Source organism: Sarcophilus harrisii, chromosome 2, assembly GCF_902635505.1.
Source record: "Sarcophilus harrisii chromosome 2, mSarHar1.11, whole genome shotgun sequence".
NCBI classification, from domain to species: domain Eukaryota; kingdom Metazoa; phylum Chordata; class Mammalia; order Dasyuromorphia; family Dasyuridae; genus Sarcophilus; species Sarcophilus harrisii.
In genome coordinates this window covers 384,316,312-384,334,831 of record NC_045427.1, presented here as the reverse complement: position 1 = coordinate 384,334,831, position 18,520 = coordinate 384,316,312, and the positions used below count along the sequence as shown (strand labels likewise).

Here is an 18,520-nt window from a genome sequence, read left to right as displayed (position 1 = left end):
TCTTTCTTTACTCCCCTTCTTTCTCTTATCTCCCATTAAAATTTTTTTCTTTCTTTCCCTCTCCTTTTTCTTCTTTGCTTTCTCTCCTCTTGTATTTTCTCTCCTTTATTTTTCCCTTTTTTCTCTATCCTCCTCTTCCTCCCTTTTCTCTGTCTCTATTCCAGATTCTCTACTCTAGCAAAGTTCCAGAAGATATGCTCCCAGGACACTTTATTTTGCAAGTTACTGCGACAGACCTGGATGCTGGTGTTAATGCCCAGGTCACATACTCTCTTCATGGTCCTGGTGCTGATGAGTTCAAGTTGGATCCTTATACAGGTAGGATCCCTGTCTTAGAGGGAAGTGATCTGAACCAAAACTTTTGAACACATTGAGGCTTTCATGGAAAATAAGATTCACTGCTTTTAAGTATGCATCCTAGATATGTGCCCAGATTGATTTTATTACTCCTCTGATCATCGGTTTCCTGTTGTCTAACAAGTAAAGTTCAGAGTCTTTTGTTTGGCACTCGAGGCCTTCTATATCTGCTACCATCCTACCATATTGGACTTATTTCATTAACTTCATCCATCTATATTCCCAGAAAATCAAACTACTTTTTTTTCTTTTTCTTTAATGCTTTACATTTTGCAAACTTTATTTTCCCCACTTATTAATATTTTTTACTCCAATTACATGTAAAAATAGTTTTCAACATTTCCTTCCCCTCCTCTTCTTCAAGACAGAAAGTAATCTAATATAAATTATACATGTACAATCACATTAAAATATATTTCCACATTAGTCATATTGTGAAAGGAAAATTAGAACAAAAGGGAAAAACCCCAGGAAAGGAAAAACAAAAAGAGTGAAAATAATATGCTTTGATCTACATTCAGATGTCAGTTCTTTTTCTGGATGTGGATAGCATTTTCCATCATGACTCTTTTGGAATTTGTTTTGGATCATTGTATGCTGAAAGGGCTAAATCTTTCAAAGTTGATTACCACACAATGTTGCTGTTACTATTTATAGTTTTCTCCTGGTTCTGCTCTCTACTCAGAATCACACTACTCATTTCCGCCCCCCCCCCAATAAATTCCTTTACTTTTGTCATCTTTGAACCTTTATTCATATTAGACCTTACTTTTAAAATGCCTGTCTTGACACTTCCTCTTTTCCCCAACCTCATGATATCCTCTCCATCCTTCTAGAGCTCATCTCAAATATTAGCTCTTCTTTCTGAGTATCCTTTATCTTCCCTGCTTACTGCCATCCCAGGCAGTTACAATCTTTCTTTGCTTCTACTTTTTATATATTTGTAATTGTAGAGAGAAGAGCTAACATTTACATGGCATTTTCAAGTTTTCAAAGAATTTTCCACATATTATTTCGATTTCCACAACATCTCTGTCAGACTATTTAACAGATGAGGATAAATGAAGCTGAGTGGTTAAGTGACTTCCCTAGGATCAAACAGCTAATCAGTATTTGAGCACAGATTCAAACTTAGGTCTTCTTGACTTCAATTCCAGCACTGTATTCTTTGCGTTAACTTGCTACCTTATACAGTTGCCACATAATATTTTTTCATTATAATTATTTTTAACAAAAATTTTACCTAGAACTATGGTTTTATTATTGCAGGGAACTACTATTATAGAGATTCTGTCCCTTAATGTAAATATAGTGATGATAATAAGCATAATTAGAGTTTTAATTTCTATAGCACTTTTAGATATGCACATTGCACATTTACATGCATTACCTTATATTCCTATTTAGACCTTGAAGTCCTTGCAGAAACTATGTCTTATCTAAACTTTGGTTCTCTACTTTCACTCTAACCTTAGAAGCTAAAATAATGCAGAATCATGTAATAGGTCTTTAATAAATATTGATTGAATTGGGCAGATGAGAAATGCATATGAACAAAGAATGTGTTAATGATAAATTATAATGATAAATACTAGTATTTATATAACATTTACTATGTTTTGGGCACTGTGCTAAAAACATCTTACAAATATTATCTCATTTGATTCTCACAACAATTCTTTGAGGTAGGCATTCTTTATTATCCTCATTTTTACAAATGAGAAAACTAAGGCAAAATTTGTGACTTGCCTAGTATCGTGGAGCTTGTCCGAGGTCAGATTTTAATTCAGGTCTTCTTGTTTATCAATATACACTGCACCCACCAATCTGCCTAATAGTACAAGACAGTACAAAGATAACATTATTAAGAGCAAGTTGGTATAGATTTTATGTTCAGTAAGAGAAAGTGGTTTTGTTGTTTTTTTTATTGTTTCAGTCTTGTCTGACACTCGGTGACCCCATTTAGGGTTTTCTTGGCAAAGACATTTCTTTCTTCAGTTATTTTACAGGTGAGGAAATAGAGGGAGACAGCGGAGGCAGAAGTAAATGCAGCCTGGAATAGTAAGGAAAATCTCCATGGAAAAATGGTATTTGAAATGATCCTGAAGGCCAGGAAGGGCATGGATAGGTGTTATCAATAAATAACTTACTATCTGCTTTGTGATGATTCATTTATCCCCTTTATCCCAGTTTCCTACCAGGTAAAACTAAAAAAATTGGACCAGATCATTTTTAAATTCTCTTTTGACTCAGATAACCCAGAATTGTTTGATTTTATGATAATCCAGAAGGCAACAAGGATTGATTTCAGATTCTTATGATGTAGATAGTAGAAAGAACACTATTCTTAAACTTTGCCAATTACTAGCTTTATCACCTCAGGCAGGCTAGATCATCTTTCTGTGCCTCGATTTTCTCATCTATAAAATGAGAGGAATGTAATGAGTAGAGTGCTGAATCTGGTGCCAGGAAGACTTGGGTTCAAATTACTAACTTGTGTCTCCACAAATTACACAAGTTCACTTGGTTTCAATTTCCTTATCTATCAGATGAAGTGATTTACTTCAGTGACAGCTATGGTTCTTCCCAGCTTCAAATTTCTGATTCTGTGCACTAGGTGGCCTTCATGGCCTTCACTAGCTCTGATGTTCTATTATCAGAACAGGACGCTATCTCTTCCCCTCCTCCCTTCTTCCCCAACAAATGTGTGGGCTTGCTAGCTAGACTAAATAACTTAACCTTTTTTTGCTGCTATTTTCTCAGTTGAAGCTTAGTAACTTTTTTTTAAATTTTTTAAAATTTTATTTAGTTTTTTCAGTAACAAAATTTTATTTCCTTCTCATCCCTTTTCCAAAAAAACCCTTCACAATAGAGAGAGAGAGATATGTATATAAAGTCAAGTAAAATTAATTTTTGAATTGGCCATGTCCAAAATTTTTTTGCTCTATGACTTGAATCCATATTTTCTCATCTTCTCTATGCATAAGAAAACTGAACCAACAGTTCATGCTTGCATGTATCATAGACTTATCTATTATTAGTTTTATTATAGTTATATATAATTATCATCCCATATAATGGGATGATAATTGACCTTTACATATTGCTTTAAGGTGGGCCAGCAGAGTCTTGAGAGTGCAAGGAGAATGTTCTCCTTAAAATGATGCAGGCTAAGATACTTGAGCTTTCAGCTAGCCCTATCTATTCTGTATAAGGACTAACAGGGATGATTATCATTTCCTCTCTTTTCCTAACCAAGTGCTCTTGACTGCTGGGAAAGCTCACCAGTTCTAATTTTGCCTGCTAGGGGAGCTGACTACTCTTATGCCTCTGAACCGTGAGGAGAAGGATGTGTACCATCTGGTGGCCAAGGCCACAGATGGAGGAGGCCGGTCGTGTCAAGCAGATGCCATTATCCGGGTAGAGGATGTGAATGATAATGCACCCAGGTTCTTCCCCAACCATTGCTCAGTGGCTGTCTTTGACAATACCACTGTGAAGACTCCTGTCGCTGTTGTTTTTGCTCGAGATCCAGATGAAGGTAAGTGTAAATGTGACTGTGGATTCGCTCCTTTGGAGCAGACCGTTGGTCCCAATCTCTAAAAACAACCAAAGACCTACATTTAGATAACTTATATACAACATGAACAAGTAGCAGGTTTATCCTTTATTCAAAGGAATAACCGTATCAATTAATTGTGTTATTAAGGCTCTGGACAAGTAGAAAGAAGAGGCTGAAGTTGTACTACTTGGCACTGTACTAAGCAGACACCAACAAAATGAGACCCTGATTTCAAGAAGCTCACAATGATATTTGAGAAGAGAAAGATACAGGTGCACACACACATTACCTTCACAGCTTACCTACAAGTGGAAAAAGTGTTCTACAACCTGAGGGCATATTGCAAATGGGCTGTAGAGTAAAGGAATGATAGAGGAAATAAGCAGGATTAGTCCAGAAAGGCTTCCCAGAGGAGATAAGTGCTAGGTTTTGCAAGAGAGGTGTGGATTATCACCTACAAAAGTAGAAGGGTGAAAGCATTATAATAGGGGACCTGGCTAGTGCAAAGGCAAAGGGACAGGAGCTAGTAAGCCTAGTATGGGAGATAACAAGCAGATTGGCTTGGAATAGAGGGACCTTAGTGGGGAGTAGTGAAAAAGGAGGAAATGGCAGTCATCTGGTGGGGGACAGGGTAGAGGGTAGAAGAGCTTTTTGATTGTATGAAGAAATGATACAGAAGGAGGAGGGATAGTATAGTTGAATTCCCAGTCTATCTCTGAGTTTTTCCTTGTTCTTCAGTATGTCATACCAGGATAACTAAGTGGCACCATAATGCACAGAGTGTTGGGTTTGGAATCCTAAGTTCAAACCTGACCTCAGACACTTGCTAGATGTATGACCCTGGGCAGGTCACATAATCCTGTTTACCTTAGTTTCCTCATCTGTCCAATGAGTTGGAGATGGAAGTGGCTAAAAAAAAAAACCCACAAACAAACAAACAAACAAACAAAAACCTCCAGTATCTTTGCCAAGAAAACCCCAAATGGAGTCATGAAGAGCTGGACACAACTAAAACAACTGAACAATTAAAAAAAAAAATGCCTACACCAGAGAGGCAGTGTAGAATAGTGAATAGAGAAGCCAGCTTTGGAATCAGTACAATCTGGGTTCGAATTCTGCCTCTGAGACTCACCTATAGTGTGACTTTTGGGGATATTTAAAAGGCTTTCATTCCAGAAAGAGATTAAATCTGCTCTGCTCAAATACCTATGAGCAGAAATAAGACTACTGGGTGAAAGTTAGGAAAAGAATGATTTTTAGTTCAATATAAGCAAAAACTTCTTGACAATTTTCACTGTTCAGAGAATTTATTTATTTATTTTATTTTGATGAGGCAACTAAGTTAAGTGACTTACCCAAGGTCACACAGCTAATAAATGTTAAATGGCTGATGTTGGATTTGAACTCAGGTTCTCCTGAGTCTGTGGCTGGTCTTCTATCTATTACACATCCTAGCTGCCCCTATTGGAAGACTTCAGATTCAAAAATCATTTAGTGGGTATCTTTTAGAGGGGATTTATGATTCAAACAGGAGTTGATCCAGATGACCTTTGAGGTCACTTTCAACTCTAAGATTCTATTATTCATATGGTCACTTTGTAAATAAGAATCTCCTCCATTCTCTAAATCTGGAAAAATATATCTTTCACAGAGAGCCTGGAAGGCCAAACTTAGGCATCTGATGTAAATATCATTTCCCTCCCCACAGGTGTTAATGCCCAGGTATCCTATTCCCTGGTGGGCTCAGCTGATGGTTACTTTTCCATAGAAGCCACTACAGGGGTGATCCGTCTGGAGAAACCACTGCGGGCAAGGCAACAAGAGGTCCTGGAATTGACAGTCAGGGCTTCGGATCAGGGGACCCCAACCCCACTGTCCACCCTGGGAACAGTCACAGTCTCTGTGGTGGACCTGGCTGACTACCTGCCTGTGTTCTTGAGCACTGAGCACAGTGTGCAGGTTTCTGAAGATGCCCGTCCCGGCACTGAGGTCCTCCATTTAGGACCGCTCACCCGTGAAGGTGCTGAGAAGACGGGTTACCAGATTGTCAGTGGGAATGAGCAGGAGAAATTCCGACTGGATTACCACACAGGTGAGACACTGGGATGGGAGCACTTTATAGAAATTTGGAGATTTCATCCCATTGAGGGCTCAATTTTCTATGGCAGGGATATGAGAGAAACAGTGAGAATCAAGAGGCTTTCTTTTCAGCCTGAACTCTGCTTCTAACTCAATGTGAGATTTTGGTCAATCTGCTTCCTCATTTTCTTCCCCTGCAAATCAGCAGATTTGTATTAGATGATCTATAAGTCTTCTCTGGATCTGATGATCTCTTGTCACCCACAGACCTAGAGAGAAGAGAAAAAGAAGAAGAGAAATAAAAGGAGAAGAAAAAGAGGAAAAGGGGGGGGGATGAAGGAAAGGCAAAAAAGAGGGAGTTAGAGGTGGATGAGGGAAAGGAAGACCAGAGGCAGTGGAACAAGAAGAGGAAAAATAGAAGGGGAAAAAGGTCAAGGGAGAGGTGAGGGAAAGGAAAGAAGTTCCAGCTACATATAGGTGTGGTGGAAGGGGATCAGATTTCTTCTCCATTCCAAGCTCAATGCTTCTCAACCATTCCATTTTACTGATCATCTTCTCTGCAGATGAGAGAATATCTTACTTGGTTGTTATTTTCTTTTATGATGGTCTGGGATTTTCCTTTATGGCAGTCTTACTTCATAAGCTGGGCACTCCCTCTTCCTAACCCCTTCAGTGCTATTTTACTCAGCACTGATAAGACGTTGTAGTCAGAACAACAAGGAAATGAGCATAAGGAAGTAAAGACAAATGTGCTTGGGGAAAGGTGAAAATAAGAGATAGATTCTGGAAAAGGAGATGGGAGATAGAAATTGGCAGGTAACTTTGAAGAGAATTTTCAAGAAGTACAGAGCATTTCACAATAAATGTAGGTATCTGCAGGTCTCATTCAAGTAAGGATTGGACACAGCATAGATTTCCTTAATTATAGGAACACAGATTTAGAGCAGCAAGAGACTTTAGAGATGAGTTATCCCATTGCCCTTTTTTATTGATGAAAAAAAAAAATGAGTCCCTGAGAGGTAAATGCCCTCCCCAGTCTCACATAGGTAGTAAGTGACAATCAGAATTCGAATACACATCCTCTTATCTCCAAATATAGTATTCATTCTCCCCTAGTGCCACAGCCACTGTTCATCCCTAGCCTTGGGAGGAAGGTGTGAAGCTATTTTGTGGGCAAAATGAGGCTGGGCTCCAGGCCACAGAGGCTTAGCTGGCTCCCTAAGAAAATAGATGGTCCCTCGGCTTCATGTTATGTTTCTTTTTCTGAAAAGGGTGAGGAAAAGGGACTTGGAATGAAGGGAGAAAGGGAAGAGATTCCAGGGATCTTGAGAGAAAAGGAGGTATATCTTTTGTAGACTTGGGACATCTTGGCAGCCCTGGATGCTTTCTTAGTTATAGAATCTTCTGGGAACAGAGAGAGCCCTGAGGCTGAGTGTGGGAGGAGCAAGTTAGAACAAGAAAGTAACTGAGAAGTCTTCTGCCCACATTTGGGGATGGGAGGGAACGGGTACAGTGATCTATTAACTCTTTCCTGTTAGTCTCCCTCAGAGGAACAGGGTTCAAGCGCTGAGGATGAGGGGCTGGGGGAAATGAACACTAGCATCCAGCAGTACATCACTGAAGTCTGACTCTTGGCTTCTTCCTGTGCCCCTTTTTAGGGGCTCTAAGACTCTTGTTCCCCTTCTGCAGCGGGGCTTCTCCTCACTCCTCCACATTGATGTTGAATGTTATAACCCCTTTTCTGTGCTCTACCCCACCCAACCCTCTTCCACATTGAATATTGTCAGTGACTCAACAAAGATTTAAGAATCTACGGCTGTGTAAAAGCCGTGCTAAATATCACCGGAGACAAAACAAAGAAATAGTTCCTGAAGAAGCGCACAATCTGCTCCGTCTCAAGGTCTTTTTTGCTAAGCTACTGAAAACATCACTGGTACCGCTAGACATGTTCTTTCCACGTGAACACTGCCCAGATACCCTCCACATCCACTGTACCTTTCACCTTTTTACTCCTGCTAGGGATGACAGTCTGCAAAAGACTGGAAAGAACAAAGGATCGGGAAATGCAGAAACCTGAGTTCTAATGCCAACTTTCCTGCTGCTCAATGTGAAAATTCAGACAATTAATTGAATTTCCTTGGACCCTAATTTCATCCACTGTCAAGAGAGAAAGTTGAATAGACGGTTCTTTGTAGAGCTTACCATTCTATTATTCTGTGATTCTAAGGATATGAATTAACATTCTAGACTTCTAGACCAGATTTGGCAGCAAATGTCCTCTCTATACAAAGCAGGGTGGTCACTCTGAGAACCCCCAAACAGAAGGTTCTCATGTTCACCAATATGCATCCAATGGGATAATATATGTAAAGCATTTCAAAAAAAAGTTTTATACATGTTGAATAGTTAAGAAATAAGTATAATAAATAGTGATCCCATCTGCAGCCTGCAGCTGCTCTTCAGCCTGTCTGCACTGCGCAGGCTGAAATTCTGTGTATATGGGAGGCCAAGGCAGAAAAAGCAGGAGTGAGGGGGTGATTAACTCCTCTAGCATCCCAGTTCCTCCTGCAATAGAAGATAAATAGTCAATGTGAAACTTTACCTTGACAAAGGCTCAAAGTTAGCTTGTGGATGTGAGCCTTGGAAGGATCATAGACTATGAGTTATTTTGTAAAGTGGTGCAATTTTCTGCATTCTTACTGTTTCTGGGGAAGGATACTCAAAATTCACATTATGCTTAAAATGTTCCTGAATATATCAATTCCTTTGGACCAAATTCATGTCTTCACAATACCCATTATAGCAGAAGTGATTGTAAAGTCTTTCTCCATCTGTAACATGAAAAGGTTAGAATGGCTTTGACTCTTTTGGTCTAACATGTTTTCTAGCTCTGACATTCTATAAAGCACAGTCATTCACATAGTCACAGAGCCCAGCTTTGTTTACCTAGACATTTGTCTAATTCTCAACTCCAACCCTTCCCTTTTTATATTTCTCTTAATCTCTGATATTGGGTAAGATGGCTTTCTTTTTTGCCTGGGCTTTTGATACAAACTCATTTCTAGTAATTGCTTCACTGCCCTGAATCTTTCATCTGGAAATCTTTCCACAATTTCTCTTCCCTAGTCCCTCCTTACCCAAAGTAAGATTCTACAATATAGTCATCTTTCATGACATTTTTGTGTCAAGTTCTTTTCCTGTTTGTTTTTAAAATTTTATTAATATTACTTTCTGCAACATGTTGGGCTCTGAGTTCTCTTTCCTTTCTCCCTACTCCATATTAAAGAAAGTCAACATTTGATATGTTTTGATATTTGATATATGTGGAACCATACAACAATTTTCAAATTTCAATTCTTTCTCTGAAGATAGAAAGCATTTTCCTTCATTAGTCCTTTGTTGTTGATTTGAATGCTCTAATTACTGAGAATAGCTCAACCATTCATATTTATCTTTTGAACTGTTCCTTGAATTATTTTTCCTGTTTCCAAGAACATCTTTTGTTTTCTCATCCATTCTCCCACCATTTCATACTTTATAACCTTCATCTTGTAAAGAATTCTGGAATTTCAGAATTTTAGAGACCTTAGTGGTTCTAGTCCGGCACATACTGAGGCAGGAATCTCCTTTATAACATCCTGACATCTTGCTGCTGTTTAATGACTTCCAAATATGGGGAAGTCATAATTTTTTAAAATAGTATTTTATTTTTCAAAATACATGCAAAAATAGATTTCAACATTCCCTTTGCAGAACCTTGTATAACCCCCCAAAAAAGTACAAGCAATCTACTATAGGCTAAACATGTGCAATTTTTCTAAACATATTTCCAATATTCATCATGCTGTACAAGAAAAATCAGATCAAAAGGGAAAAAAGACACACACAAAAAAATAAGCAAACAACAACAAAAAAGTAAAAATACTATGCTTTGATCTACATTCTGTCTTCATAGTTCTCTCTCTGGATGTGGATCGCTCTTTCCATCATAAGTCTATTAGAATTGCCTTGAATCACTTCGTTTTGAAAAGAGCAAAGTATATCACAGTTGATCATCATACAATTTTGTTGTTCTTGGTTCTTGCTCTTGTTCACCTCATTGAGCATCAGTTCATGTAAGTCTTTCCAGACTTTTCTGAAATTAGCCTGCTTATCATTTCTTATAGAACAATAATATTCCATACTTCATATACTATAACTTGTTGAGCCATACTCCAACTTATGAGTATGTACTCAATTTTCAGTTCCTTAACACTACAAAAAGGAGAATAGGCTACACACATATCATACATACACACATACACATATAATATATGTGTACATATATGTTTTAAGCCTTTTTCTCTCAATAAGCCTGTGAGATAGGTAGTATTACTGACTGAAGTGATCTAGCCAATATTCATACAACTACTTAAATAGTAGAATTCCAAGTTACCAAGTCCAGTACTTGTTTCACTATGCCACAACTAGGGATGTTTTCCCTTTTATTAAGCTCAAAATCTGTATCTCTGAAACTTTCCTTATTTCTCTCAGTTTTGCTTTCTAAAGTGAAGGAAAACAAGTTGAATTCCTCTTTTCTATGACAGTCTGACAGATAGAGATTCCTGTTATGTTTCTCCTAAAACTTTCCTTCTCTAAGCTAAACAGCTCCAGTTCTTTCTTTAAATTTTTTTTACTGTGATTTTTTATATCACCTAGAATTTCTCTATATCCCTCTCCCCTTCTAAAGAACCATCCCTTATATTAAAATTTTGTTTTCAAAAACGAAGGGAAAAACATTAAACAAAATTGATCAATATATTGAAAAAATCTGAATTAGTATACAGAGTTCTACTTGGGGGACCCTTGGAACCCCACCAATGCGAAAAAATTGAGGGGAGAGACCTCATATTTTCTCTATGAGCCCTTGTTCTTCCTTCACATTCCCATATGATATTATCCTGAAACCCTTCACCATATTCCTCTGGATGAACTCCCATTTATCAATGTCCTTCCTAAAATGTGGTGTAATCATCCAGATGGTGAGCAGACTAGGGGCAAGAGGACCATCACCTCTTCTGCTCTGGATACTAGTCTTCCATCTGTGTAACTTAAGGTCCTCTTAACCTGTGAGTATACACTGAACTTAACCAAAATTGAACTAGGAACAATTGACTACTGTCTACAAGGAAATTAGTTATTAAAATTTGTAGTAATTACCTCAGCTTCCCATTGCCTTAGAGAGAGGGTTATTAAAAATAATGATAATAACTAACATTTATATAGCTTTCACTATGTTCCAGACCCTATGCTAAGCACATGACAATTATTATTTCATTTCATCCTCACAACAATCCTGGGGGGTAGATGTTTTTAAATCTCCATTTTATTGTTGAGGAAATTGAATAAACAATGACTTAGCCAGGGTCATTCAGCTAATAAATGCCTGAATTATACAAATATGGAAATATATTTAGAAGAGTTGCACTGTTTAATTTACATTACATTGCTTGCTGTCTTGGGGAGGGAGAAGGGAAGAAGAAAGGGAGAAAAATTTGGAAAACAAAGTTTTACAAAGATGAATATTGAAAACTACCTTTGCATGTATTTGGAAAAATAAAATGCTATTTTTTAAAAGAGTTATAATCATAAAAATACATTCATAGAGATTGGGAGACTGGTCTTGAGATTTCAGGGGTTTAGCGATCTTCTGTTGAGGAGACTTCCTCTCCCAATGCAGGTCACCTTTTCTGCCATGTCTAGTCTTAGGAAGTTTCTTAATCATTCACACAGCCAGTGTGTAAGAGAGGTGACATGGTAGACAAAGAACACATAAGAAAGTCTCTTTTAATATTTACAAAAAATTGTCTTTCAATATAGCCTAAGATGAAAATAGTGCAAACATTATTTTCTATATTACAGATGAAGAAACTGAGGTTCCTCAAGGACTTGGTCAAGATCTCATAGCTAATCAGTGACAGAACTGGGACTCAAACCCATCCAGGTCTTCCAATTCCATGTCTGGGTTCTCCCTTTATTATAATATGCTGCCTGTTTTCCATTCCTCGTAAGGTTTTAGTTGAAGCTGGGGAGATTTGATATAGATATGTTGAATATTTTCTGTGCCCTAGAGTAAGACAATGGAGAAATACATGGAGAACACAAATAGGCTGTTATCACCAAAATGACAATGGGCATATAGAAGGGGGCATTAAGAATATTATCCAATTATGTAATGATCAACTATAAAGGACTTGACTCTTTTCAACCATGCAGTGATTCAAGGCAGTTCTAATAAACTTGTGATGGAAAGAGCGATCCACATCTAGAGAGAAAACTATGGAGACCAAATGTGGATCCAAACATAGTATTTTCACTTTTTTCTTGTTTGCTTGCTTTTTCTCTTTCTCATTTTTTTCTCTTTGGATCTGATTTTTTCTTGTACAACATGATAAAGACAGAAATATGTTTAGAAGAATTGCACATATTTAACCTATATTAGATTACTTGCTGTCCAGGGGTGAAGGGATGGAGGGAAGGAAGGGAGAAAAGTTTGGAACACAGGCTTTTGCAAGGGTTAATGTTGAAAACTATCTTTGCATGTATTTTGAAAAACAAAAAGCTGCTATTGTTTAAAAAAATAAATTAAGTACCTTTTGAGGTGAATCCTGTGAAAATGGGAAAAAAATATTATCCAAGAGATGCATGGCTGGAAAAAGATATGGTTTATCATGTAGCAAGACAGAGCAGATGGAAGAATTCTGCCCACAACATGTTAAAAGACTGAGGGAATCCTTACCTTTGGAGGATTTAAGAGAGGATGTAGATAAGAGCCTCACAGCCATCTTATCTGTAAAATGGAGAAACACTCTCTGAAGGTCTTCTAAGTTGGGACTGGTACATCTATATTTAGATTAGCTTAATTGAAGCCAGCTAAGAAATGGTTAGAATGACCTATTAAAACCCTTTGCATCTCGAGGTTGCTGGTCTGATACTCAGAGGTGAATCACTCCCCTGCTTCTGCATGATTCCATTTGTCTCATCATCCTTATCTCCCCCTACCCCCAAACAGGGATCTTGTATGTCAATGGGAGTCTGGATTTTGAAACTGGCCAAGAGTACTACCTGTCCATTGAATGCATCCGAAAGAGTTCTCCTTCCCTCAATGATGGAACCATAGTTGTAGTCAACATTACTGATGTCAATGATCATCCACCCAAGTTTCTCCAGGATCTGTATAGTGTGGAGGTTAAGGAAGATGCTGCTGTGGGAGAGTCCATCCTCACGGTAAGCCCCCCCACCCCTCTCATCCTCTCCTCCTGACCTTTATCTAGGGCCCATAGGTGTGGAGCCAGATTCCCTCCTTGTGTCAGTCATTAACATCTCCATGTGGATTAGCATAGCAGAGGATGAGAAGAGCCTGAGGAAAAAGCCAAAGGACCCTAACCTTTGATTAGGAGAAAGTAGACAGGTGCTGGGATAGGTGGCAAGTCTCATGTTTGGTCAGGGTCTAGCACCACATGGTAGTGTAAGGTTTGGTGCCCTCTTTGACCTGGCCCAGCCAATACCAACTTGACTCTGTAATCCAAAGCACCAAGGAGTGAGCTAAGAGACTAAGAGTGGTGATGCTCTGTGGGGGAAGGGGAAAGAGGGAGACATAGACAAAGAAGGGTGATGGTACTTTCTCTTACTCGGGGCAAAAACATATGACCCTAGGCAAGTCACATCCTCTCTCAAACTCAGTGTCCTCATCTATTAAAAACATGTCAACCACATGGCATTGTTTTGTCAAATGAGACACATTAAAGCAGTGGTTCTCAAAGTGTGGTGCAGTGAATCCTGGAGGGTCTCTGAAATCCTTTCAGAGGGTCTACAAATTCAAAATTAGTTTTTTTCTATTTATGATAAATATTTATTATGTAACCCATATAAACAAAAACTCTTTGGACATATTCTCAATAGTTGTTAATACCGTAAAGATACTGAGAAAAAGAGTTTGAGAACCATTGCATTAAAGCATTTTGTAAATCATAAGGTGCTATACAAATGCTTCTGTTAGGGCAGTTAATACCCCTGCTTCACAGATGAAGAAACTAAAGCTGCAGGAGATTGTGTTACTTGCCCATAGCCAAAGGTTCAGCAATGAATGGATCTAGGACTTGAACCCAGGCCTTCTGTCTTAATTGTCCCCTGGTTTCTTTCCACTGTACCAGCGCTATGTTATCTAGTAGTCTCAGGGCTTAGAGACCACAAAACATTTTTCATTTGAGCTTTTTACAAAGCTAATTGTATTATATAAACATCAGATCTTTTCTTAAATGTGTATGTATTTGAACACATGTAACCAGGCTAAGAACAGTATATACAGAAAGAGCTAGTTATGTCATCATTTTCATTTTCATAAAGGAAAAGAAATTGATATTATATTAACTTTTCTTCCTTTAAAATATTTTATTAATGCTTTTTAAACATTGATGATATATTCCTTTAGCTGTTTCTCCTTCCAGTAAAACTCTCTTTTCTAATAAAAGAATACAGCTTAGTTCAGTGCAGCACCATGCAAGGAAGCCCAGGTTTGTGGAATGGGCCTGAGTCAGGCCTATTTAGTACTTCATGTTCAGGACTGAAAAGAGCCACTTGTAGACCTTGTGGCCAATAACAAAAGGGTGTTTATTTAGCCATAGAGTGGTAGGGATCCCTATCAAAGATACAGCACTGATTTAAGTAGAATCTGTCCTTTTCTTCTCTACATGGAAACTAGTTTGGTTAGAAAGTTGTTTTCACTCACACAATCATGGAACCTCCATCAAATCTGAAGGACACCAGCTCCCACGGGAGTGCCTTTTTATGTCCTATGTGACTAGGAAGCCATGCCAAAGGATTGAAGCATAGAACACTCAACCAATCACGTTTCAGGAACAACTTTCCTTCCTTTTAAGGAAAAACTAGCCCAATTTTTATGGCAACCTTGAGAAGGGAAAAAGGAAAGGAATAAGCAGCATATGGTGCCTATTAATCTGCCAGGAACTCTTAAGTGCTTTACAAATATTCTTTCATTCTATACTCACAAAAACTCTATGAAGTAAGTGCTGTTATAAGTCCCATCTTACAGTTGAGGAAACTGAGGCAGTGACAAGTGGCCAGCCTCTTCCATTGCAGAAAATCATTTCCTTTTTACAGGTATCAGCAACTGATGGGGATGGACCTCTAAACAGTGCCATTACCTACAGCCTGGTGGCAGGGGACCGATTGGGCCATTTTACCATCCATCCTAAGAAGGGAGAGCTCCAAATTGCCAAGCATTTGGACTGGGAGGAGGTAAGTTACACAGTTGGAATAAACCCCTTGGGGAAATTGAAAAAGAGGAATTAACATCACACATCTGGAGCTGAGCTATAAAAGTATCTAGACCAAAGAAAATGTCCTTACTCTTTGAACAGTGGTAAATCAAAGCCACACTCAATTCATCATCATGCCTCTTAGGAAGGGTAATGGGGACACAAGAGGACAAACTACATGATATCTAAGGAGCTCTCTACTTTGATACGATCACCATATAAACCCCATTTCCCAAATTTCAGTTCCAGGAATCTACCCAACATTAAACTCCCAGAAGTTGACCCCCAATCTCTCAGATTTATCTGAGAAAGAGATAGATAGACACAGAAAGAAAGAGACAGAGACAAAAAGAGAGAGAAAGGAAAAGGAAAGAAAGATATACAGAGACAGAGAGAAAGTAATAGAGAGACAAAGATAGAAAGAGAAAAGAAAAGAAAAAGAGAGACAGAGAAAAGAAGAGAAAAACGGACCCAGAAAGGGAAGAAAAGAGAAAGAGAGACAGACAGGCAGAGAGAGAGAGAAAGAAACAGACAGAGAGATAGAGAGGGGGGGTGAATGAGCATTTGGCAGGGCATCTTATCCCCCTGCTAATAGCCCTTATCTTATACCTCCATTGGGCCAGACTTCTAGCTACTTCCTGACACTTCGAGCCACAGACAGTGGACAGCCGGCACTATACCAGGATGTGGAAGTGGATGTACAAGTGGCTGATGTCAATGATAACCCCCCGCGCTTCTTCCAACTCAATTACAGCATTGTGGTCCAGGTAAGGATGAACCTCTGAGTTACCCTGATTCCAGGACCCCAACACCTCATCTCCTGATAGAATCACAGGATCACAGACCTGGGACGTTTCTCTGAAGTCATCTCTTCTCATCCTTTCTTACCTAAAGCAGGAATCAACCTCTTATAGTATCTCCAATATGCCCAGGCCCTCTTATAAATATTGGCAAAAGTGGGAGTTTACTATTGGTTCCTAATATCCTAGTAAAGCCCCTATATCTTTTGGACACATACATGGAGTATATGAAGCTGATTTCTGCCTTCCTGCATTTCTCCTACTTTTTGCCTTCTAGAGTCAAAATAAATAGAGTCCTTTCTTCATGTGACAGGTCTTCAGAGAACAGAATACAGGGATAATGTTCTCCTTAAGCTTTCTCCTCTTAAGCATATCCAGTTCCTTTGTCTTATTGATGTCATACCCCTTCATCAGCCTAGCTAATCTCCTCTTGACATATCCCGGTTTGCCAGTAAAAAGTGGCCTTCAGGGGCAGCTAGATGGCACAGTGGCTAAAGCACTAGTGTTGGAGTCAGGAGGATCTGAGTTCAAATCCAGTCTCAGACACTTAGTATTTCCTAGCTCTGATAAGTCATTTAATCCCAGATACCTCATCCACAAACAAGAAGTTTGGTCCTCAGCACTGGATACAATCATCCAGATATGGCCTGCCCAGATGTTTTTGTTGTTCAGTACTTTCAGTTGGATCTGATTCTTTGTGACCCCATTTGGGGTTTTATTGGCAGAGATAGTGGAGTGGTTTGTCATTCCCTTCTCCAGTTCATTTTATGGATGAGAAAATGAAGCAAATAGGATTAAGTGATTAGTACAAGATCACACAGCTAGTAATCATCTGAGGCCAAATTTGAACTCAAGAAACTGAGTCTTCCTGACTTCAGTCCCAGTGCTCTGTGCAATAGGACTACCTTGATGGCCAGGTTTAAAAGGGTAGGATTTAGCTTTGGAAGAGACCTTAGGTATCAATTCAGCCAACTTCATCATTTTATAAATGAATAAGAAAGACATAGAGGGAATGTAGTGTGTTAGTAGCAGACTTTTAAACAGCTAGTAAATAGCATAGCTGGAATTTGAAGCCAGGTCTTCTGATCATAAATCCATTGCTTTTGACTGACTATATAGTTTAAAAACTGATTTACTCACAGTCACCCAAGGGATGGGAGATAACAATAACAACCATAATAATGATATTCAATAGTTATATAGCACTTTTAGGTTTACAAAAATATTTTGCAAATAATATCTCATTTGATCCTTGCAAAAATCTTGTGCTATTATTATTTCCATTTTATAGACAAGGAAACTAAGAAAGAGAGAAGCTAAGTACCTTGACCAGGATCACATAGCTAGTATTTGAGACAGAATTTGAATGCAGTTTTTCTCAATTCAAAGTCCTACACTTTGTGAGCTAGTTGTCATTACCTTCTTCTTTCAGATGAAAAAGTAAACTCAGAAAGTTGAAAAGAACTGACAGGAACACATAGCTAGAAAGGATCAAAGTGAGAACTCTAACCCAGATCTTCTGATTTGACTGAAGTCAGTTACATTTTTTACTATACCATGTGGGGTTTAGGTAGAGTTTGCTCCTCGCACTGGAGGTTCCAGCTCCAACAGTTTAAGAGAATTATGATTTTTGTTTTGTGAATACCTAAGGAAGCACAAATCATTGTGATATGGATTGGTCTAATGCCCTTTGGTTAAGTAGACTTCTCAATGTGACAATCAGTTCCTGTATCAGCTTTATGCCTGTAAGGGAAACTGTTGTATGTGGTTTTTTTTTTTATTTCTCCAACCACCTAAACCCTTACTTACTTATCTTATGCAGTTTCTATGTAATAACGCACACATTATAATTATTAGCTATAAGACCCTCTCTGGATCTCAGTTCACTTTATCTGTAAAATGGGGATAAAAATACCTGCGGTGTCTACTTCAAAGACCTAAGAACTAATATGATGATCAAATGAAATAATAAATATGAAAGTATTCTATAAAGACATAGGATGGGACAATAGGAAGAGCCCTCAGTAGGGAGATAAAACACTTGGATTGAAGTATCAACCTCCCCCTCTCCCCCCAATCCCCAATTATTCATTATACAACCTCTGCTGAGTCATTACCCTTTCTGGGCCTTACTTGTAAAATGAGGGAGCAGACATTTTGACTTCTAAAGTACCCTCAAGTTTTATATTAATTGTTATTATTAATTATTATATCATTATGATTAATTATTAATTCTATTAATTGTTCTTTAAGAATATAATGTTTAAGACTTCAAGTCTTCCTTATGCCTTACATTTCCAAGTCTCTCTAACAACATATAGTACAATAGACATGCACAAGGTTATTACAAGCATTAAATAAGTTAACATTTGTAAAAGAGTTTTGTGAACCTTTAAATGCAATAT

At 38.3% G+C, this 18,520-nt stretch overlaps 1 protein-coding gene across 2 annotated transcripts in view; it reads left to right on the top strand.

The window, feature by feature from the left end:
* The window catches only part of FAT2 (FAT atypical cadherin 2), a 109,239-nt gene that overhangs the window by 73,715 nt on the left and 17,004 nt on the right, over window positions 1-18,520 (top strand). For both annotated transcript variants that reach the window (XM_031953557.1, XM_031953556.1), the window contains exons 12-17: window positions 165-318; window positions 3,665-3,898; window positions 5,628-6,011; window positions 13,050-13,264; window positions 15,158-15,295; window positions 15,939-16,082. In XM_031953557.1, the coding sequence (XP_031809417.1) occupies window positions 165-318; window positions 3,665-3,898; window positions 5,628-6,011; window positions 13,050-13,264; window positions 15,158-15,295; window positions 15,939-16,082 (1,269 nt within the window). The remainder of the gene's footprint in view (window positions 1-164; window positions 319-3,664; window positions 3,899-5,627; window positions 6,012-13,049; window positions 13,265-15,157; window positions 15,296-15,938; window positions 16,083-18,520) is intronic.